The following is a 23,085-nucleotide window of genomic DNA, read 5'->3' as shown; positions in this document are numbered from 1 at the left end:
GTGCCCCCAACTGAGTAAAGCCCCTCCTATTTATATTTCTGCAGGCGGTTTTAACTGCCCTCTAAGGGCTTGTCAGTAACGCAAACCTTTTCTTCAACAACGTGTTTCCAGAAAGAGGGGCATGGGCAGCATAAACTAGGTCTGGCTGGTTTTTAAACTCGTTTAAGGCAGACCTCGGCAGAGAGATGGCTTTTACATTGATTCCACTTGTCATGCTACAAACACCAGGGACAAGCACAACTCTACAGGGAATACAATGTGCGTGAACTTAGGTGGTAAGGCACAAGCAACCAAGCTCTCTTCTGGCTGAGCACGCTGTTTATCCCTCTGTAGAGAGAATTACCTTATTGGTGAAACATCTACTGTGGCTTAAAATTATTACTGCGTGTGTTCAAGGTTCAATTAACGTATTAGCTGAACACTTTGTTAAAAATAGGCAGAAATCTGGACTGCTTTCTCTCCAAGCCTACTGCTTGAAAGCAAACAAAATACACTAACAGAAGCAGTGTCAGGAATGAAACAATCACTCTTTCTCAAATGCAACGTTATTTCTGGGATTGCATCCACATGGATGAAGCACTTATTTTTGATGCTCCGATATCCCAGCAAGCAGCAGCGCAATTCAACCCAGCAGACCCTGAACAGTTCAACAATCGCACAGGGCCAGATAACACATAAAGAGATTTTGTTACTTCTGTGGGTCAGAGCCTTCCCTTTTTGCTGGTAATGGACAGGCAGCTGTAGAGGCCTAGGTGAAAGCTTGCTCTGTGCTAGAGCTTTTTGGAGGTGCAATATAAAGGAGTAAAGCTTAAAGCACTGAATTACGCCTCCTTGTCCACCTCCTTTTAATTTTTGTCCCTACAACAGAGTCAACCAAAGAATTCTCCAGACAACTGTCTGAAAGTGTGCAGCACTCTTTAAAGACCTCTTCTAAAGGGCTGGGGACCATGTGTCTGCACAGAGTCATCTCTAAGGAGTCACACAAGGCTTTTCAGACAGTTGTCTGGAGTTGCCTTCAGCCGGCCCTGCGGGAACACGAAGAGCTGAAGATCACGTGCCTGCTCTGTGGTTTGCTGTCATTTGTGTCTCCTTTTCCAGGCAGCTCGCTGGTAAATTACATACCTGCCTTGGAGGGCAAGAAGCAGTCATAAAAACCCAGTAAAGATATGCAAACTCTACCCAGGAAAAGGAACCAGGAGATCCTAAAAGCAATCCCTGATTAATGTGAAAGCTGTGCCTATGCCTGTAGGAAGAGGCTAACAGCGAGGCCGACGGTAACCAGACACCCCAGGTAACTGCACCCACAAAGCTGGGGTACATGGGCACTCCCAGGCTGTGCAATCTCCCCACCAACAGTGGTCACATCCTCAGAGACTCACGTCCAGCTCCCTGGAGATAGAGGCTACGCGGCTGTGTGAGCTAGTCTTACCCTTCTCTGGGGAGGAGGACAAATCTGTTCAGCTTCATTTGCTCCCAGCTGCAGAAAAGAATAACACTCCTCTGGGTAGCAGGGGTGATGCACAAATTTGCCAGTCTTCATGAAAATGCTTCTAAAAGGAGCACCCTTTTCTAATTAGAAACTAGATTATATGTCTATAATATTTACATGCAATAAACAAAACTTTGTGAGAAGACTGCTCAGTTTCAGCCTGACATGAAATGGACCTTGTGTGAACATATGCAAAGGGCTCCACCTGATCCACTGACAGTAAGTTTTCGTATTTGAGAGGCTACCTCCATTTCTCTGAACCCACCCAGCTCCGTGTGTGTGCTCTGTGGCCAAGAGTCACAGTCCTGGATTATGAGGACATTTAGTCTAAACAAGTGGCCTTGACACGCAACTGGCTGATCTCACTTTTACCGTTTGCACTGCCAGAATACAACGCTAAGCCTATGACACAGAATTAGTGACCAAAGACAACCACCCACTGCCATCATCCAGAATAAGCCTTTACCTACCAGGTGACCTAAAAACCATTTCTTAACAGAGCACTTTCTCTTAAGCAGCAGCAATGCTGATTTTACACTTTAAAAAACAAATATCTAAATAAACTACATGTTCATTGAATTTAACGCTGTGCTATGAAACTGCATGCCACCGTTCATTTCTCGTCTTGCAACATCATAAGATTGGCATCAGTCCCCATGGTAAACAGCGTTAAAACAACTTGCAGGGAGGAAGGGCACCACTGTGAATCAGCCACTGAAAGAGGGAAATCAGGATTCAGCTCTTGCTCTGTCACCGGCTCCCTTTCTCAGCCTGACCTCAGTCACACGAGTTTCTCTGCATCCCGCTTCTCCCACTGCAAACTGGGATAATGACCGCCTTCTCCTGACAGTGCCATCCAGCAGCAGCGCTGCACCTCTGGCTACACCTTTCCTGCCTCCTCCTCTGCCTCCTCCTAGCATCCCTCACACTCTCTGCCTCTGCCCTGAAGGGCAGCTGTTCCCTCCCCGCCTCTCAAGCCACCTTGGCAGCTTCTTAAAATCTCACATTTGCCTTCATCCAAGGGTATCCGAGCCACAGGCTCCATCTGCAGAAAACCCCACCAGAAGCAGGGGCACATCTCCTAACAGAGGAGCAGAATTATGCGTATACCTGAAGGATCAGTGCTTGATTACATTAAAACAAAGACATCTCCTCACACTAGGCTTTACTCATGCTGGGCGGGATGCAACAGAATCACTCACCTAAGCGCACTCCGTTCAAATAATGGTTGCAGGATCTGGCAGACAAAGTTTACTTGGTTGGTAGAGCCCTTTGGAAATGTTCCTGGAGTCAATGACTAAATAAGTCCCTCTCTTGATTTTAAATTGGAGATAAATGCTGCGTGTCGCATTGGGAAGCACATTAAAGCAGCTGGAAGCACAAAGACAATATGGGGTAATTCAGGCCTTTGTTCTCTCATTTTTCACCCTCGGCATGTTAAACAACTAAAGACCACACTGAACAAATCAGTGTTTTACCAGATAATACTGCAGGCTTTTAGCTTAAAAAAATGACAGGTTCCCTGCTGGCACCAGCTCACACGGCAAGCGGGCTGGCTCAGGCAGAGACATCAGCTCCAACTTGGTGGCACAGGCATGGCTCTGCCATGCTGCTTTATTGCACAGAAGACTAAAAAGCTCACAGAGAAAAGCAACAACCTTTATAAAAAGACACCTAAGAAGGGGAGAATGAAAACACTAGTGAAAAAGGCGTGTTGTCCACCTTTGTCTGTTATAACTATGGAAAAAATTAACTTTATGCGTAGAAACTCAGAAACACAGGTGCTGCTACCAGTGTGTTACTATAAATACAACGCAGCTTCCCCATATTCCTGCAAAGTTGGTCTAGATTCAATGCACCCAAAAGCAAAACTTCATCTGAGGATGAGATTTCAGAAGGCAAACTTTCACCTTGGAAAGGCAAAGAGCCTATCATGTTAAAATGACACTATAATAAAACATGTTATGTTCTCCATCTGAACGGTACTGCCTACATTATTAATGATGAAATGCATATAAAAGCTTATTAATGTCCACACTAGTTTCCTTTCCCAGAAATTATTTGATCATATTTAGAATGTGAAAGCTTGTGCATCTAATGGTGCAGCTGAGTGCTGAGTTCTCTTCAGTTTATATATTGCAGATGGCAATACTTGATTTTTACATTTTTACTATTAAATTTCTTCAAGTTACACACTCGCTACTGCTGGTAATACTTTGTTGACAGAGACATCAGTTAGAGGTATGCAACTCAGTAGGTCCCAAACAACTATTTTGCTAAAAGCTTTTTCATGGACAAAAGACATTCGATCAAACAACAAGTCTGTAAAATGACAAAGGCTGAAAGATGGGAAAAAAACAGGTCATATAATGAGATCATAAAACATGCCAGAAAAGAAGTGGTAATGTTTAAACAGCAAATTATTCATCAGTAGCAATTATTTGCAGACTTTCTATGTCATTGAGGATATCAACATGTGGCCCTTAGAGCAATCCTACACATACATAATTCAGTAGTACAAGGTGTTTTCATAAGAAACAAGCTCCTTCATGCAAAAAAGCTACAGCCTTAGCTCAGTAAATAGATGCCGTCAGGTACATCTGTTAAGACCATGTGCAGAAGTCAACCATCATGGTTTTGCTTACTTCCTCATAAAGACGGAGCAGCACCAGCTGCCAGGAGGAAGCAGGGGCTTTGCGAGGGCATTCTCCCCAAGTACTCTTTTTAAAATAAGAAAGCAAGCCATTACAAAGAATTCTGGCACAAAAATGCATGTCCGTACATCAAACCAGCTCGTAACACCAACCAGACAAGCCTGTGTTAGGCTAGGAAGGTCAGCGCTGCCTGGCAGAAGTGTATTAAAAAGCCTCCATTTTTGGTTGAACATCTGCAGCCAGGGAAGACTTTTTCTTACCCCAAAAGCAAAAAAAATGCAAATGTCTGTCATCAAAAAAAGCACATACTTTTTCAGAATGTCACAATTATCTAGCCACAACTAAATGCTGTAATTTGTTGACCGACTCCTTGCAAACTTCAATAATGACCTCAAATCCTTGGATAAAACTGCAAAATAATTTCCCCCCTTTAAATGTAATTTCGTAATGCTTTGATTCCCACCCATCACCGGGCTGAAGGGCTCCAACAGCACGTTGCTACATGTTTCTAGCGCAGCAATTAAAACAAAGCTGAAGCCACAAACGGCAGCTGTGGGAACTTTCCAGCCCAAGCTTTCCAGCTAACAAAAAAAAGTGACAAATGTCAGATATGTACTTCTGGAAAAAAAAAAAAAAACCTGTTAATTTTAAAACGGAAACAGCTGAAAATGCAACAACCAGAGCTCTTCTGATCGGGGGGACAGCTTTAGGAAGGGGAGAAGGCACTTGGCCCAGCTCCTCCGGGTGAGCACACCGCAGAGCACCAGGCCAGCATGGGGAGATCCTTCCTGCCGGGACCACGTCCTGGAGTTTCTGCCTCTCCAGCAATGAACAAGTGGATCAGCTGCACCCAGACCTCTAGAAACAACCTGTAAAAGTTTTATTTGCTGGCTTCAGGGATTTGCCCCCAAGGCAACATTCAGCGACCAGCCAGCTCCAGCTTGGGCACTTTTATTCCTGGGTCACAGAAATCATCTGCCCACCCTTCAGCAAGTATCCAGATAAAAATACCACCTTGCCCAAACCAAGCCGTTACACAAGAGCCCAAGCTGGGAAGAACATTTATCTCTCTACTAAACGTAGTCATGACAACCACATCTTCATTTAAGAGATGATCAGGGAGAGGTCATGAGGCACTTGTCATGCAGGGATAAAATACCACACCTCGAGTGAGCACAGGAGGGTGAGTTCTGCTGGATGCCATCTGTGATTCAAGAAAACTAACATCCTAACATGACAGGCACACACCCCCTCAAAACAGCCCAGGCATTTAGCTGCAACCACTGCAAAACCCTCACAGTATTACCGAACAGCAAAGTTCTGGAGGATTTCTCTGCTAAAGAAATATCTATGACAGACTTGAGCATGCTATGCGACTCCAGAAATTCCCCTGATGAAAGCGCTTCTTGTTTACCTTGAAACAAGCTACGAAACGATCAGAAAGCGATACTTCTTGCAGAAGCCATGACCAAAAAAAGCAAGCAGCTTCCTTTTCAAGCCTGTATCTTGCTCTCTTTGGCAACTCAAAGGTTGTTTTTTTTCCCCTCTCCTCTGAATAGGACGAGACAATGAAACGTGTCAGAGCTCAGGACCCATCTGTACCAGACGGCAGCGACCATCATTCCCACAGATCTGAACAAGGGCAGGAATGCTGGTACCTCCCATTTTTTCCAAAGTTTTTACCTTATTTTGAAACACATGGAGCCATACCTCACACTGTGTTTGTCGTGCCCAGGAACGTCACAGCTCTAGAAAGCCAGTGGCTCCCACCGTGGAGTTATTTTGGTCCAATCACATTTTCATTTCACAAGAAAGAAGAGAGAAACACTCTTGTGGGTAAATTCCTCCTTCTTCCTTTTCTACAGTTACCTTTGTCTTTCAGCTACCTGAGTATTTTGTACAAAAACAGATTATCTCTTCCTTGCTGTGAGCCCTTTCAAAAACACTTGGCAGCCTGCAAATTAATAGACACCTTAGTATTATCTGGCAATAATATGAGGAAGGGAGGAATCGCAGGACTTCATGCCACACGAAATTAACCCGTGGGTTGCCTGCGGCCTCGGGGCACAGGTTCATTACTCCTATTTTATACAGCAGATTCAGGGGCATCTTCTCAGATGCTTTTACTTGTCAGAGAGAAAGGATATACAGAAAAACAGCCCTGTGAATCGAATAATTCTGAAATAAGTTGAAGATACACCATCATTTGGAAATTTAATCAGCTTTGTTAGGAGATTATTTGTTAATGTTGTATTCATTTTGGTTTTAAGTGTATTCAGACGCAAGTCCAGCCTTTGCCCAGCCAATTTTTATGATCTTTGACATCTGTTTAAAATTATTTAAACATTTGTTTAATGCTGTTTCTCTATGAAGGATCCTGATGGTCAGCGGAGAACCGTCAAACCCAGGAAAACATTTGGGAAAGGGAGGGAGAGAAATAGTCCTTTCAGTTCTAGTCACACCACATTACTCTCAGCAATCAAGGACAACAGGCAGAATACCAGGAGACAGGATGAGGTTTTGCAGTTAATAGCAGCCTAAGTGCACACACTAACCATTTATCTGGGCTTCATTACCCTTGTGCATGCATATGCATGCTTGTAAGGGTAGCCTAAAAATAATTTTGTTGTTTTGTACACACACAGGACCTGAAGTCACAGTAAATTTTGACCCCCAGGTGCACTGGGTCAAGGCCAGATGGAGCCTGCGTCTGTCCCAGATCTACAGCAAGCTTCCCACTGAACTCAGCAGTACAGGCATAAAAACACTAAGCACTACTTCTCTTAAAAGTAGCTCTCTTAAAAGAGGCTTCGCCTCTCTGCAACTTCTGATATTACTTTTGTTTACAGAAAACATTCTCAGTGTCTTTCAAAGACAGAACGATATGTTTTCCCTGCAAACGTGCGTAACTATAATCAAGAGGGGAGAGCTTGCGTCAGCCTCTGACAGACACCAAGAAGCAGGAGGTCCCCACACAGGAGCCGCTCCAACGGTCACTGCCTCCAACACAGCATGATGGGCGCACTCGGGACGAGGTGCCCGAAGGCAACCTGACCTGCACAGAGGGCTGGCACCCCAAATCAAACACAGTCATGCACCAAGCAGCTTCCTTGGCTTTAAACGGGATGAAGAGGACGGAGCTAGCCACAGAGACAACCTGCAGGCCCACGGGCACTGCTGGCGGTCCTGCGAGGAGGGCCTCAGCTGCCAAGGCAAGCCTGGAAATGAGATGGAGACACTACAGAAGCTTAGGTTCTTCCAAAATAATTTTCCAAAAGCTAATTCACACAAGTTTACATAGAGAAATATTTTGAGATATTTTACCCTCTCAACAGAGCGCTGACAGGAGCAATTGTCTGTGTTTGCTGCCCAGAACCATCAATGGAAACCCTCACGATTAAAAGCACACTCAACAGGACTTTGACTAACAGGCTTTCTCTTGAAAAGTTTGCAAGTGGCAAACAAACAGTTCTCAAGAAACCAAGTTACTCAGTGCAAGTATGAAGAATAAGCCGTGCAAAGCACTGCAGGCGGCGGGCAGGGAGAGCAGCGGCAGGAAGCAGCCTGCATCTGCCGGTTCCTCAGAGGACAGGAGAGAGGTGGGTCCAGGCAACGACGGCTCCTCAAAAAACAACCACAAACGTCAAAAACCAACTGATGCTTTCACTCGTAGACAGCTTTGGCGAAGGGGAAAGGATACTCGTGAGAAGGAGGGAATGGCAACTCAAAAATACAGGAAGGAATGAAGAGCTGCATCAAGCAGGTTTCCTCCAACAGCACCGGAGGGGCACAGCACACGTCCTGTCATATGCGTGGCCAGGCTCAAGCTGTGTCAGCGCAACGCACACCGGAACACAACTCTGGCCACCCACTTGTTGAAGCACTCATCCTCTGCTCCTTCCAAGCTCTAGCTTAAATGCAAAGGCTTTTATCACATACAACTGCACCCCCACGTAATACAAAATACCAACGCTCATCAAAACCGAAAAGGTACAACCAATAAACTGGATAGGGAACACCACAGCAATAACTCTGAAAATTGAAAAATTGTATTTTTTTCAGTCTTTAAAGCAATTTCCATGCTTGCTGTTATCAACATTCACTGGTAAAAAAATGGATAGAAGTTTTAAGATTTAGAGTAAGTTTTGCAATATTTGTAAATGACAGCTGAAATATTTAGAGCATCAGAACATTTACAACCGCCCAGACACACCACTATAAAGATTACAATCCTAGGCATTTAATTTAAGTTTTATGAATTATCTTAGGTTGTTTTCAGCTTAACATTTAGTTAAAATGGCTAGTGGCAGGTAGCCGCTAGCTGAAGAAAGGAAGGCCTGGAAGAAATAAGTGCAGAAACAAATGGTGGTAGAATACACTTCCTATGGTTAAATGATTTAAGGGTTTCTTGTGGCCCAACTGATAAGCTGGCAATTACCATCGCTGGAAGTAAATTCAAGTAATCTACACTAATGCAAAACTCTTAAACTAAGCTCTCCTGCCTAAGGAGTGAATGCAGCCAAAAGTACCGACAATCTCTTTGAAGGATTAAGCACAGCAATACCTAGCAATACCTTAGCACCTTTCAGCTATGTCAAAAAAGAAGCAATAATGGAAGTCTGTCTGTCCTCAAAGCCCGTAGCGAAACCATGTGATTAATTTCTCATCTGTCTGAACACTCTGCTGTTAGATGCGGTTGGTAAGAGAAGCCAAGAATGGAGGCGAGAAGGCAACAGGTTACTTAAAGAAACGCACGTTTAAACTCTTAGCATGAGGGTTCTCTAGTCTTCTCCTACAGGAAGCTTTCCTCACTGGTCAAGAAAGTCATGGATCCAGAGGAAAGCATGTGCTACAGAAATCACAGTGGCCTCTGGTGTTTAAGCAAAAGGAAATGGTTTCCTGAATTGCTGCAAGTTATCGCTGCCACAATTGCCTCGATCCTTAAGAGCAGGAAGAAACCTGGGAGGAGCCTGCTCCCACAGCCTCAGCGAGTCTGAGCACAGGCAGGAGTTGTTACAGGAATGCAAATCTTCCCAGGCACATCATTCCTTGTCCCAGCTTCACCTCTGTTTTGCCTGGGTCTGTTTATAAACATGTGGGGCTGCTGCTACCGCATCTCTTTTAGTCAGAGGTGGGCCAGCCTGGGGACAGCGCTCCTCAAACCTGATGTACGGCTTGGCCTGAGGCACACAGAGCTGCTGCTGCAGGTTGCACAGCCCCAGCTAGAACTGCTCGGGCTGCAGGTCAGCGAGGCTCCACCAGCAACGGCACCAAATACACAGAAAGAGGCACGCATAAACTTCTGCACCCGGTTTAAGAGGAAGCACCACGGCCAGCTTTGAACGTATCCTCCCCCTCCTCCTGTCTCTCAGAAGTGAAAGAAAAATATCTGGTGAAGAAACTGAAGAAAATCAAAAGAGATCCAGTAGGATGAGTATAGGCAGACCAACATATCCCCTCGTAAATGACAGAGGACACGTACTCACAAAGAAAAACTATCAGCCTGTCGTATCATCTCCCAGGCCACAGCCTGACCGGGAACCATCACGAGCATCCATCAGTTTTTTGAGCATCCCCAAAGCAGGCGGACGGCAGGGGCACAATGGCAGCCCTAAGGTGCCTCGTCCCTCAGCTTTGAGAGTTCTCAGAAGAGAAGGGAGAACGCTAAGACAACGGCCTACATTGTTTATGTTTTTTATAGCAATACGGACTTCAACAAGACGTGATCCACTTGACTTAAATCTGTTTTGACTTGCCACTGAAGCGAAATCCTTGCAAGATTTCAGCAAAGGCAGTAAATTCAGGGGCTTCATTAAACATGTAAAAAACATGGTTGCAATGATACAATTTCGGTCCCCTGTAATGTATGCATTTCTAATATTGACGCTTGCTGTTTGGATTTTTAATACGCAGATTCTACACAAATCTCCTTATTTATGAGACCCAGCCAGTGCACCACTAGGTAGGGAAGCCTTGTGCTGTGAAATATTTTCTTTGCCAGTGATAAGCACCACATCTAAAGATTAGGACATCCGAGGGACATGTCAGGAGATAGCCCACGAGTACTGCCTTCTGTTACACGCAAGAACGTGTTATAGACTGTGCCTGGTGACACAGTGCCGCTTTTACTTTAGAAGCGGCTTTATCCTTTTTTTTTCTTCCAGAACTCTTTTAATCATGCTGTGTTGTGGCTTTCTGCACGTGGAAGATTTTCTTAGAAAAGCCTAAATAGTCTGTGAGCAAGGTTTGGGATCTGTAAGTATGGGGTATCTGGAGAGGGGCTGGCTGCAGACAGCCCTCCTGAACCCAACAGGAAGGTCTGAGGCTTGCAGGACACCCACGCTGCAGATCACAGGCAGACCACGTTAAATTAAAAATAGCAGATTAAAGCACGCAAAGTGTGTAACAGTTGGTAGAGTATGTGGATAAATCAGGATGTGGGAGCCATAATATCAATTTAGTAAATATTTTTAAATGCTTTTAACTACCAGCGATAAGAAATACTTTAATACCGATTACAGCTGCCTGCCCACTGCTAAATTTAACACAATCTAAGGGTTTAATACCATGTTTTTTCCTAGCAGCCTGCAAACAATGGCGACAGCTAAACCGAACGGGCACTTCCTAAGTGAAAAGGTGACAGGAAAAATAATTTACACGTATGGCACGGCCACGAGACGTGGGAGAAATCCCAAGGAAGGCGAAGCAGAGCCGAGAGGCCTTTCCAAACGAGCCGGCGTGCGCTGCCCTCCCGCCCCGCCGACGGGAGCTGTCAGGATGCCACCGAGGGCGGCGGGGCGACGGCGGCCCGCTCGGCGGGGGACGGGCGAGCTCCGGCGGCGGCCACTGCCTCCCGCCCGGCCCCGGCCCCGGCCCCGCGCCCCCGGCCGCCCGCACACGCCGCCTGGGCGGGCAGAGACAATGTCCGCCGGGAGGGGAAGGAGAAGCGCATCTGCGGCAGCCGGGCGGGCGGGGGGCGGCGGGGAGCCGGCACCACACGGCGAACCCCCCCCGGGGAAGGGGGGATCGCGCTTCTCCCAGCGCGGTCGCCTCCGCTACAGGGCCCCCCCCGCCTCGCCCAGCTGCGGTTCTCCGCCGGGCCTCCACCGGCACAACGCGGAGCCGAGCCGGGCCGGGGCTGCGCTGCCGCGGCAGGCTGAAGCTGAGGGAGAACCCGCCGCCCCCGCTCCCGCCCACCCCGCGGCGCCCACCTGGTCGGCGAGCTTGAGCACCGCCATCCTCCGCCGCTCCTCCCGCGCACATGCAGCTCCTGCGACGGGCGGCGAGCGCGCCCCGCGACCGGCGCTGTTGCTGCGGCGGCGGCGGCTCCGCTCCGCGCCGGCGGGGCGGGGCGGGGGCGCGGAGGCCGCCTCGCCTCGCCTCGCCCAGCCCAGCCCGGCCCGGCCCGGCCCGGCCCGGCCCAGGAAGCAGGGGTGGACGGGCTGCCTCGCACGGTCCGCGCCGCCACCGCCGCCTGCCGCCGCCGCCTTTGTTCGCGCCGGCGGCCGGTGCCGGAGCCCAGCGGAGCCGAGCGGAGAGCAGGGCCGCCCCGGGGGCTCTCGGCGCCCCCCGCCCCGCCGGGCAAGCGCCAGGGGCGGCGGGGGACGGGGTGAGGGGCGGCACCGCCCCAGGCCGGGCCTGCCCCGCCGCCCGGACCCGCCCCGCGCCCCGGCCCTGACCGGCCGCCCGGCCCGTGGCGTAGTGGAGGGGCCCCCGGGGGCACCTGCCGCACGCTGCGGAGGGGCTGGCGGCTGCCGGTGTGGAGACGGAGGGAACCGAAAGCCGAGCGCCCCGCGGACCCTCGGGGCGGCGGTGGTAGCCCCGTCCCCGCGTCAGGGGGGGCTGCAGGCATGTGGGGCTTCACGCCCGTGAGGACCGGGCTCTCCAGGCCCACTTGGGTTCCCACCACGCTGAGGGAGAGCGGGGAACGTGCTGTTCTAAACCCGTGTAAAAGGGGAAGCCGAGGCCTTTGCCTGTCCCCTCTTCCATGTGTGCGCGCGTATGCTGAGAAACTGTTTGTCAAATCCCACCAAACAGGCGCAACTGTCAAGAGTCTTTTGGGGTTGTTTTTTTACCTCTTTTTAGGTTATACGGTTTTAACAGCTGCCTTGCAAGAATTGGATAAGTCCTGCCAAGTCAAAGCCTCTCCATACTCAATATGTTATTTCACTTTTCAATGACATCAGATAAACTGTACCTCTTTTTAAACAAGCAAGCAAACAAGCTGCGCAAAGTCTCTGCCCCGTGCTGCAGAGGAAAACAAGCATCATCCAATGTTCCTGTCGAGCTTAACTTGGGGAAACTTCAGTTCCACCCTCAGCGGGACTCAAGCACCAGAGCAAGACTGCACAGCCAAGCACACAAAGAAAGGGGAAAAAAAGGAAGAAAAAGAAAACATGAAGGGGTAAATTCTTGCCCCTCAGAGTTGACAAGCTGACTCCCTGAAGCATGTGATTCAATTAAAATCATTGGCACAATGCACAGCAGCAGGAGTTACAAACACACTGAAGGTAATGAGGGTAATTACATTTTTCCAAGGACACGTAACTGAAGAGCAAAGCATTGAAGATTCGCTCTTCCCCTCCCCTGTGCTGCGCAAAGAGGCCAGGTATTTCCACACAAGTTAGATTCTGCAGTAGCGAGCTGCTGTACCCCACGACGCATCCGTTATGACTGTGATTTATGACTTTTCAACCCTTGATTACAGAACGGGGTGACTTTAAGTAGTTAAAAACAGGGTGACTTTAAGTAGTTCAGAAAAAAAAAAAGGGGAAGTGTCTTCTGTGGAAGAAAACCAATCCAAGAAGGAAACAGATGTTGGTTTCAAGCTTCTGAGGCATCATTATAAATGGGGATTAAAAATAACACACAAGTTACAACACATTTTGACTCCATCTGTTTTAAAGGGGTCTTAACGGAAAAACAGTATTAATATAAATCAGTCGTTTAAAGAAAAACAATTAAAAAGCAGCAAGACAGAATCCAGTACCTGTTAAGAATGTATGAACTCAGGTAGTTTTTCTTTTTAATATCTTCACCCCTTATGGTCTTCGTCACGCCAGAACTGCTAGAAGCATTACGCTTGCACCAGCAGATTTGCTCTGTGTCAAACCAGGCGCTGAGAAGGGCAGTTGGCAGCCCTGCGCTGCCATGCACCATGCGCCAGAGACTTTCGGTGTCCCACTGATTCAATCCAGAAATTCTGCTTTGACAGTCCGCTCCCAGGCTCTGCTGAAACACACGCTTACCACACGGAGGTCAGAAGTAAGCAGAAGTTAGCTTCCAGCTGAGAGTAAGCAAGAAAAAAAAAAGAAAAAAAAAAGGAAGAGGGGAAAATGGAGGGAACTTTCAGCGTTATAAGGAAAGGTCTGTATAAGGAAAGTCCTTTGTAAAGGCCTGTTTCCAAGGATTTAGCATTCACCATAGCATTTTCCCTGCAGTTAAACTTGATGGATACATAAGGAAAATGATTTTTCAGGTTTGCTCTGTGCTCCCTTCACTTTCTGATCTAGGAATCTGGTACAAACCCTTGTATCTTCTTTGTGACCCCGACAATCTCCTGTCAGGGGGCTAAGCTGACAGTATGCCATTAGAATGGAAATCTGCTGATGCAGTAGGAGCCCAGTTCCTTGGAAATAAACAATTGGGCTAGAGGCAAGCCATTGTTAAAATATTTTTCTGAAGTTTTTTGCTCCCAACAAGCAGTCTCATGCCAGTCTCTCTTTCCTAGGCCCCACAGGATGGTGTCTGGGAGGATCAAGCATCTACGATGGGCTCCTTGGGAAGGTCCCCCTGGGGCACGCAGGACAACAGAGAGTGTTCACATCCCATATTAACAGGGCAGCACTCAGTTTAGAGAGGTCCTTACAATTATGTTTACACTATCCATTTGAAGTGCCATTTGCATGAACTGCCAAGATTAGTCACAGTGCTACAATCCCAGTAAAGGAGTCCAAGATTGCTTTGGAAGTACCACGTCCTCCTCTCCTGTTCACAAAATAGCACAAACAATTACGTTACAGGCTTCTGACTTACCATGCAGAATCAACCCTCTTTTCTGAGCTATTTTACTCAACAACTTCCTAGCCCTCACTGGTACCCAAGAGTAATTCCATAGCACGTTATCACGTGAAATGATGCAGTATGCTCAACTGCCTCTTTTTGGGAAGAAGAGGCACAGAGACATTAGTATCCAGAGCTAAGTTTTCAAGTAATGGTCATACCTGCAACTCTCAAACCTGTAGCATTTTGTTGACTTTCCATGCTGAGATATTAACAGGTATCATCAAAACAGGTGTGCAACAGCTTTAATGAGAATATGCTTGAGCTTGCCAGATATTGTCATCTTGGATTAAAGCTGTGTTTGGAAAGGAAAAAGCCCTAGGGCTACACTGAGCTGCTGAGAAGGAAGTGGAAAGAAACCCTCTAAGGATGGCTGGTGCATTTCTTCCTGACTGACCCATGCCCAATCCTCAGAGGATCCTGTGCATCCAGTTGAACTCTTCTATGAAACAGAAACACACACACCCCTCCCATTACAGATTTTAAAAAGCAAAATAGGAATACGAAGCCTTGAACTTTAGCACTTAAGCAATTTCTGGCCAACAGCAATGAAGAACAGAACTGCCCCAAATATTTTGCAGCTGCCCATATCAAGATTTCTTGATCTTCTGGCCACAATGCAATAGGCCCTGCAGGATACTGGCCCACTATAATAGGCCTCTGCTTTTTTTTTTTTATTTTTTGTCCCTGGCGAAACCAAAGTTCCTCCAGTTCCATCTGAAACTGGATGAACGCCATTTGCTATTAGCAGTCATACGCGCATGAGACACTTCCTCATTTGGATTTTGTGTCAGGAAAGCACTTGGCATTCTTATACCCACTTGGGCTCAGCAAAACTCCCAGGCACGCTTCGATTTAAGCATGTGACTTCAACAGAACTTAAGCATCATCATAAACGATCTGCCCTTTGTTAAGGTCTCACACGTCACTTTCACGTGGTGCAATATTGCAAGGCTTAGTTTGGGCACTGTCTTGAGAGACTCACTGTCAATTTTCTCGTGTGCCACAGCATTCCTGCCTGGTGCTGGGTGAGCAACCTGGTCTCGTGGTGCCTGGCTGCCTGCTTTACAAGGAAATTCTCCCACCTTGTGAGGCATGGGATGCTGACATGGCTGGGGAAGGACCTCAGGTAAAGGTCACCGGCTGCTGCTCTGAGCGTTACTCTGCCATAACAGACTCGGTCTTCCCGTGCGGCATCAGGAAAACAATATCTGGGAGCTGCACCAGAGGAAAAGAAAGCAACCCCATTGAAATAAATCCATTCACACTGCACTTAAATGCTACAGAGAACCGGGACGTGGGTGGGAAGCAGGCGAAGAGACCGAGCGCAGGAGCAAGGGCAGGAGTTCTCCCTGCACCACTGTTCCTCCTGCAGCAATGCAAACGCGTCTGCAAATTATCTGCTGGATCCCCACAAGCACTCAGACAGACAGCTCTCTGCATTAGTCTGGTGTTTCCGCAGCCTGACAGGATGTGGTCACTTCAAGGCAGCCAAAAGTCTGCACCAAACACCCTCCTCTCCCTGCTCCCGCTCTGCCTGCACAGCTGAGCAGCAGGGGCAGGGGAAGGGCTCGGCTCCGGTTTGCTCTCCAAAGTCAGGTCTGCTGCTGTATTTAGGCAGGATGATCACTCGCAGATGGAGGGTGCAATTGCTCCTAGATGTGTGTTTGGCTCCTGCCTGGTGAAGAAAGCTAAAATAAATACAGTCAGCATATTCCTTAGCAGTGTTTGTTTGCCACTGTTGAGCACAGACAAAAGACAGGACTGATGGAGGAAGAGACATTTGTTATCTCTAACCATTTCTGATGACTTCACTATCTAGCATGCCCCTGGTCTCTACCTGTTGCCTCTTCTCTAACAGCAGCACATAAACATCCTGCTGTGCTTTCTTCCCCCTTACGGACTCGGTGGGAGTCAGATGAGAGTGATGTATAAGCATCATTATGAGACTGCAGTGGTGGGAACAAGCAAAAACATACAGAGCTGGGTGAATTTGAAATAGAAGGGCAAGCACGGGCCACAGCAGGAGACCAGGCAAGCGAAACACCAGAGACGGTAACTAATTATTGCTGTCACCATCTCCCCCTCCTGCACTGCTACAGCACACAGGGCGACTGGGGGGTAGGAGGGGGACGGTCACCTCAGAAAATGCTTCAAGGTGCTTGTCATTGCCCCCTCATAGTCTTCTCCCTTTTATTTTAGTATGATTTATTTTCACAAGGCAGATTTCCGTGTCGGTGTGTGTGTCCCAATCTGTCCCCGCTCCCGCCAAGGGAGATTCTTTTTATCTCATTAAGTTAATTTTCCTCCTAGATCTACTTGTTTCACGGGAGGGGGGGAAATCAAACAAAATTAATCAATCCACTGATAAGGGCAGAGAGGGGAGAAGAGGAGACCTCAGCATCACCTCCTGTTATCCAGACACAGGCCTCCTCTCATTTCAAATACTTTTTGATTATACTTCTGCAGCCAGGTAGTTAATGCACAGAGAGGCTTAGACATAGGATGCAACTGACAATTTTGAACTTGAAGTTGAAATCGTAACTATTGCAGCCTTCTGCTGTATTAACCAAAAAGGAATAAACACTCCCCCATATGTTAAGGTGTTCTTACAGTTGGTCTTAGGTAGTGCCTCTCTTGCAGATGTCCACGTAACTAGTACCAGGTACTGAAAACAGGGGAGGAATTAAAGCAGATGACAACTAGAGAGGCTAAATTGGGTTAACTCCTTTCTGATTACACCAGTTTAGAAATATGTCTCCGCAAGAGAGGAAGATTTCACTGACAGTGGTAAGCATTAGGCTGACTTCAGTTCTTAAAGCAATGTGTTGGTGGCCTGTGCAAATACACATCTATCCTTACCTTTCCTGACAAGAGACTGCAACAAAATTTTCAGCCATTTGTCACGTAGCCCAGTGCTCGGTTTAGAAACCAGATAAGTCAGTAGAAAGACACGTTGATTTCTACGGGCTTTGGACAAGGTTTCACATGAGGCAGTAAGGACAGGACAAGTGGGAAGAAAAAGTCTAAGCTTTTTACTGCCTTGTATCGCATAACGAGGGCCAGAATGGTCTGGGTTATTTTGCTGTTTGTTTGAGGTTTTTACTTTTATCTCCTTGTCCTTCCTTCCTGAAAAATACCAAGTTATCTGATCCTGCTTTAACTTTTACAACAGACACTAAAAAAAACCCAAAACCAAAAACCTGCAACACAAAAAAACCCAACACACAAAAAAACCCCCGTCACATTGGACACTTCACTGCACTACGGAGCTGACGGCCTGGCTGTAGAATCTGGAAACAGACACTCTATAAAAACTAGTGCTAAAGTACTGGAGCTAAAAAGAAGAAAAATAAATGAGGAAAAAAAAAAAAAGGATGAGCAAAACCAAATTAGTAAAAGAAAAAGTTCAGTATTTAAATTTTCTGTTCTCAGCCCTATTCCATTTATGGGTATATACAATATCTTAAATCTCCTATGTCATTAATCTTCTAGGGGAAACATGGAGAGAAAAGAGAAGACATAAGAAGTATGTTTAGGTCTTCCTCATGCATAGTGTAAGTATATATGAGTTTAAAGGATTCCAGTCCAACCCACCCTCACCCCCCCAACACAGGGCAAGTGTCTTTGGACTTTAAAAGCAGTATCTTCCAGTACTCATGGTCTGAAGTGATTCACCAGCTTTGAAGTATTATTTTTCATCTAAATTTTCCACTGATTTACATTTTGAAGTATGCCTGACCTTTAAAGAATTCAGCAAGTGGTCTCCAGGGGTTGGGATTCCTGTTACATTGAAACATCCTGTGTACCCCCTCCAAGTGCAACACCAGGTAATTATACAAGTTGCGTTTATCTAATAAGCCATACTCCTTAGAAAGGTATCACTGATAGTTCAAAGGGACACTACACCGACCTCTCTTTATATACTCACTTCACCTGAATAACCTATAGCAATTAGTTATTTGTAATCCCTAGCTTTGAAGTCTCTTTTTTACTTTTATCCTCAAGATCAAATCATTGAAATGACTTGCTAATATAAAATACCAAATTTTAATCTCAGTTGCGTCAGGACATCATCATTATTTTAATATAAGAAGATTTCATGTCCTTGGTCTTTTTGCTTTTCCGCATCTGCATAATCTTCACTTCTGTCTGGTACTAGGTCCAGCCATTGGGACACCAACAGATGCATACTAGCAGTGTTGAAATCTATCAGCCAAAGCGGAACAATTTTGGAAAGGAACAATCAGGTCAGTTATCCAAGGTCGCAGTCTTGGAAGTGAGGAGCATTGTACAAGCTAAATTAGGTAGGAATCCTTATCAATCCATTCTCAGTGTGCAGATAAGAAGAAAGGGCCTATGTCTGAGCCTCTGCCAGGACCTAATGAGTCCAACACCAGATCTAAGACCCACATAAAATTTGGGACTGTTTTGCTAGCACATTCCTTCCCCAAACTCAACTATATTTTTCACAGTGCCCAAAGGCCAGCAAGAGATTTCATTTTTTCAAGTCACACAAAGAAAGAAATCCCATCCCTGAAGTTGTGTTTAGTTAGAAGGGGTGTGGGAGCACACGGCAACTAACACGCAGTCGCCACCAAGGAGAGAGCAGCGCTGTGGTGGTTCTCTCTCTAACGTTAGGGTTTAGCTCACTATCCAAAGGGAAGTCTTCTCCCTTCCATAAGGGAAGTTACGTGGCCAAGAGCTCTGTGGGGAGAAAGATGTGACAGAGGGTGTCAGTAACGTCATTTTTGGAGGAATGTTGGAAGTCTGGATTAAGTTCAGATCTGCAGGATGAAAGCTAATGGAAACAGATCAGCCTTATGGTTAAAGATAAAACCTGCTATGCAGTAGCGTATATTCCCTTACATAAAGGGAACACTAGACTAGAACTTTACAGAATTAAGGTCTGTGAAGTAAACCAATTAAAAAATCTGAATACACTAACATATAGATGAGAATTTATGATTTGTTTTCAAGAGAACCAGGCTGGGGGAACAAAGGATACATATATTATGGTACTGGCTTACCTCAAGCTAGTTGGATCATCACAGGCTATGCTAAAACTGATAGACATCCAAATTCTTCCTAGAAGATAAATCAGAAATGACCATTATATCCCCTTTTGCTGCAGCAATGCTTGGAAACAGCAGAGAGCCAATATTCACAGTCACAGGCCACAGCCTCGAAACTTGTCTGCAAATGTAAGGGGGCGATGGGGCTCAGTTCCCTGTGTCTACAAAAGGCAGAAAGCCAGAGGAATAGCCAGCACAGCTCTGAAAATAAGCAGAAACACCAAGCTCTGTGGGGCACAGAATCAACGGGAGGGGCAGGCTTGGGAAAAGTTTGTTCTGCATTCAGGAACAAAACTATCTACACTCTCCTGCAAATTTAAAACAAGATTGTGTGTCATAGCTGATTCACAGGAGTTTCTTGTTCTTCTATCAGAAAATAATTCCACCAACCCCAAATTTCATCCTGCCACCCCTACAATAAAAGAAAACAGTGTTTTGCTTCTAACAGTTCTAGCGTTTAGTCCAACTGCAGTTTGTATCCCAATACTTGGCCAACAGTACTAGCCGCTACACAGGCTGAAGAGGACAAAGTTCCTTCCCTAAAGAGTGCAAACCTTTGGAACATGAGAAACAAAGGAAGTCCAGCAGCAAAGTTACCTTAGTTTAGTTTTACGAAATTTTACCTTACATGCTTCAGAACCACTGTAGAGACTTGCGTTTACTGAGAGCATTCATTCTGAAGTGGGTGGTGGCGGATCCTCAGATTATACATTTTGAGACATTTTAATCCTCGTTCTCGCTACTTCGTTGCTAAAAACTGGGATTTGACTTTTTACAAGAGTTTATACTGTAAGCCTGAGGGAGGAAAAATCCATTTTTCTTTCTGTGCTTCAGTTAAAGAAGGAAATAAGTAACATGAGCCATGAAAGGACTTTGATCCAGAACTAGGGAATGTAAATGCTTTACAGATGCCAAATAAGGATGTTTCCAAAGAAAAAGAAAACAAAGCATTCTCTACCCCAACCCCTTTTCATTTCCAAACAAGGTAATGGAAGGAGAATTTTGTAAGATTTTGATGGAAGTTCCATTTCTCCAAGAGGTTGTTCTGGTTTTAATAATTACATACATTCATCAGAATAAACAACTGATTCTTTTGACAGGGGCTTATTGTGTTCCTGGGAGGGCAATAAAATAATTTCTTTAGATCAGGAATGTCTCTTAAAGCCCTATAGTGGGTGGAGAGGAACAGAGTAGAGAGGCAGGAATCTGTCCTTAACTGCAATGATGCTGGTGAAATTATAACAACCTGCCTGATGGCCATACTGCCTGCACAACGCACCCTAGGAACGTCCACAGCGTGTACGGACACTGGCGAAGCCTATGCAGAAAGCGCCACGAATAGGAAGATCCTGTAGTTGACCGGTTTTATTTGTACTGGGTTTTTGGATAGCATGTGACCTCGCTCTAACTTACAAACATCAACATCAGTTCAACTTGCACGTTCTTTACCAAAACCCAGCCTCTGTGGGTAAGAGCTGCTAAGAATCTTCAATAAACAAACAAAAACCATCTAACAGACTAAAATATGAAGTGTTTCCAACTAAACCCTACTTTCTCTCCAAGAAAGGAGGAGCTTGCCCTCTATTTATGTGAGATGGAACAAGGTATCCGAAAGTCATGACTCCAAGATTGAGTAACGCTGTTGCGGTGTATTCAAATCCCTTTTAAATGGATTTGTCTTTCACTGTAGAAGCCTTTTAGAGCTCATACAATGTGAATACCTGCTATATATTTTTAAACAATAATGTGAAGTACCCTTTACTTATGCAGAATACAAAAAAGTTAAAGATCTTTTGGCATTGTATATTCTTAAACATGCGTTATTCACAATATTTTGACTTAGCAAAGGATGGAATAAATAATGCTCAGCACACGTGCCTGGTCCAAAGATAAAAATCTATGGATTCAGCCCATACAGATGGGCCCTGCACTTGCATGATACCTCAAGGACATTTGTAAGACTCTGCATGAGCGCAGATGTCTTCCTGATCCTCTTGCAAGATCAGAAGACTGGGTCAATGGCTGTGCTCCAGATTATGTCTGGAGATGTTAATAGTGACATTATCACAGATACAGCTACAAGAATAAAGCGGGTCAGAAATGAGCTTCTAAGCTTATGGTACAGCTGCCTTACTCCTCTCTAATTCCCTAAATCCCAGAGCACAGCGAGAACAAAAAAAACCACCTTGCTGGTAGAAAAACAGCGCCACGAAGCAGCCAGTGTTCAGGTATATGAGATGAATGTTGGAGTTCAGAAATGCCAAACCTACACCTCTGGGGAACAGCAAGGTCAGAACTCATTCCTTTCTCTCTCAAAAGGAAACCGCGTGAATGTATCAGCATATAACTTTTTGATTGTTTACTTCACATTAAGAACAAGTTTGTGCTTGTATGCTAGTACTAATTAATGATTTACATTAACATCTTAACTCTATTGTCCAGCCACGACAGAAGTTAACTAGTACTTACAATAAATAACATGTTACAAATCACACCCCTATCACGCAGTACTTCCTGGCAGGTTTTGCAGTTCCTTTAGTGCAGGAAACAACATGTTTCAGCACAGTATTTCAGAGATGCCGTGACTTTCTGTGTTGACTGTGCAGGAAACTGTAATTTTCCAAACAGTACGTTATGGATTCAAACCCACTTACGTGGAAGTGGGAAGGAGGACACGGTCAGAGAGGCAGGAAAAGCTACGCCTGTATTACTAGAATGGTCCCCGCTCAACAGCAACATCTTGAAGCAGTATGCCAAGTAGGGCAGGCTGGTTTCAATCACGATGGTCTGCAATTCAGCGAGAGACTCCTTACTAAGTCCTCCATGTCACACTGCTGATTTGCTAGCAGCTTAAGATAGCTGACAGCAGGCTGTACTCTTCCTTTCCGGCATCAGGACAGATGGCCCGAGTTCACTCCAGCAACTCAGTTTAGCCGATATGAAAAAAGAAACACTAAGAACCATTCTTATCACAGCAATGAGACGCATCCAGCTCCTGGAAAGAGAAGGGAACCTGCCTCCTGAAGGGTGGAAAGCCTTGTTCTGCCATAGTAAATAGCACCAGCTGGGCGCTCGGATGTCTTCCTGTGGGCAGACTGCTGGGGAGAATCCACGCTCTAAACGTGCCTTGCAATAATCTAGCCCAGATGTAAATGTTTAAATTCTCAACAGCTACCAAACTGTAATATTTCTTAGGCTGCTTGAATATGAGGAAGAATAAAACAGATCAGTCCACTTCAATATAATCAGAAGAAGGAAGAGGAGGGGATTGCAAGCACTGATGGCACAGCACTCCCTCGCTGCACACAGCCTGGGTGCTTGAGCCCAGGCAGCTGGGTGGCCTCAAGTGACTCTCACAGGATTTAGAGTGGATTTACCAGATCAGTCGTAGCTTGCAGACCTATGTGTCTCCTGGTCTCCTCAAAGGTAAGACCCTGGCACTCATTCCTGCAGGCCCTAAAACTAGCACCGATCCCATTGTTTCCCCAGTATAAACGCCTTTTTCCCACAGATACAGCCTTTTAGAAACTGGGGTTAAAACCTTTCAGGGATATACAGTAGTTAAAAATGAAACGGAATCATAGAATGGTTTGGGTTGGAAGGGACCTTAAAGATCATCTAGTTTCAACCCCCCTGCCCTGGGCAGGAACACCTCCCACTAGACCAGGCAGCTCACAGCCCCATCCAGCCTGGCCTTGAACACTTCCAGGGATGGGGCATTGACAGCTTCTCTGGGCAACCTGTTCCAGTGTCTCAGTAAAGAATTTCTTCCTAATATCTAACGTAAATCTCCCCTCTTTCAGTT

General features: G+C 46.0%; 1 protein-coding gene and 1 long non-coding RNA gene across 12 annotated transcripts in view; both read right to left on the bottom strand.

The window, feature by feature from the left end:
• ANKRD44 (ankyrin repeat domain 44) overlaps positions 1-11,625 on the bottom strand; it is a 145,586-nt gene extending 133,961 nt beyond the window's left edge. For 6 of the 11 annotated variants that reach the window (XM_063342502.1, XM_063342510.1, XM_063342503.1 and 3 more), the window contains exon 1: positions 11,355-11,625. In XM_063342502.1, coding sequence (XP_063198572.1) covers positions 11,355-11,381 — 27 coding nt within the window. In that variant the 5' untranslated portion in view covers positions 11,382-11,625. The remainder of the gene's footprint in view (positions 1-11,354) is intronic. The other 5 variants (XM_063342504.1, XM_063342508.1, XM_063342507.1 and 2 more) reach the window with 3 other exon arrangements.
• Positions 11,626-18,321: 6,696 nt separating this feature from the next.
• Positions 18,322-20,090, bottom strand: LOC134519063 (uncharacterized). Its single transcript, XR_010072125.1, has 3 exons — positions 19,904-20,090; positions 19,236-19,293; positions 18,322-18,912 (listed from the first exon to the last, which is right to left on the bottom strand). It is a non-coding gene; the product is annotated as an uncharacterized LOC134519063 (long non-coding RNA).
• Between the last annotated feature and the right edge of the window lie 2,995 nt (positions 20,091-23,085).

Source organism: Chroicocephalus ridibundus, chromosome 7, assembly GCF_963924245.1.
Source record: "Chroicocephalus ridibundus chromosome 7, bChrRid1.1, whole genome shotgun sequence".
NCBI lineage: Eukaryota > Metazoa > Chordata > Aves > Charadriiformes > Laridae > Chroicocephalus > Chroicocephalus ridibundus.
Note: the sequence above shows the minus strand (reverse complement) of the source record. Positions and strands in the feature narration are given on the sequence as shown.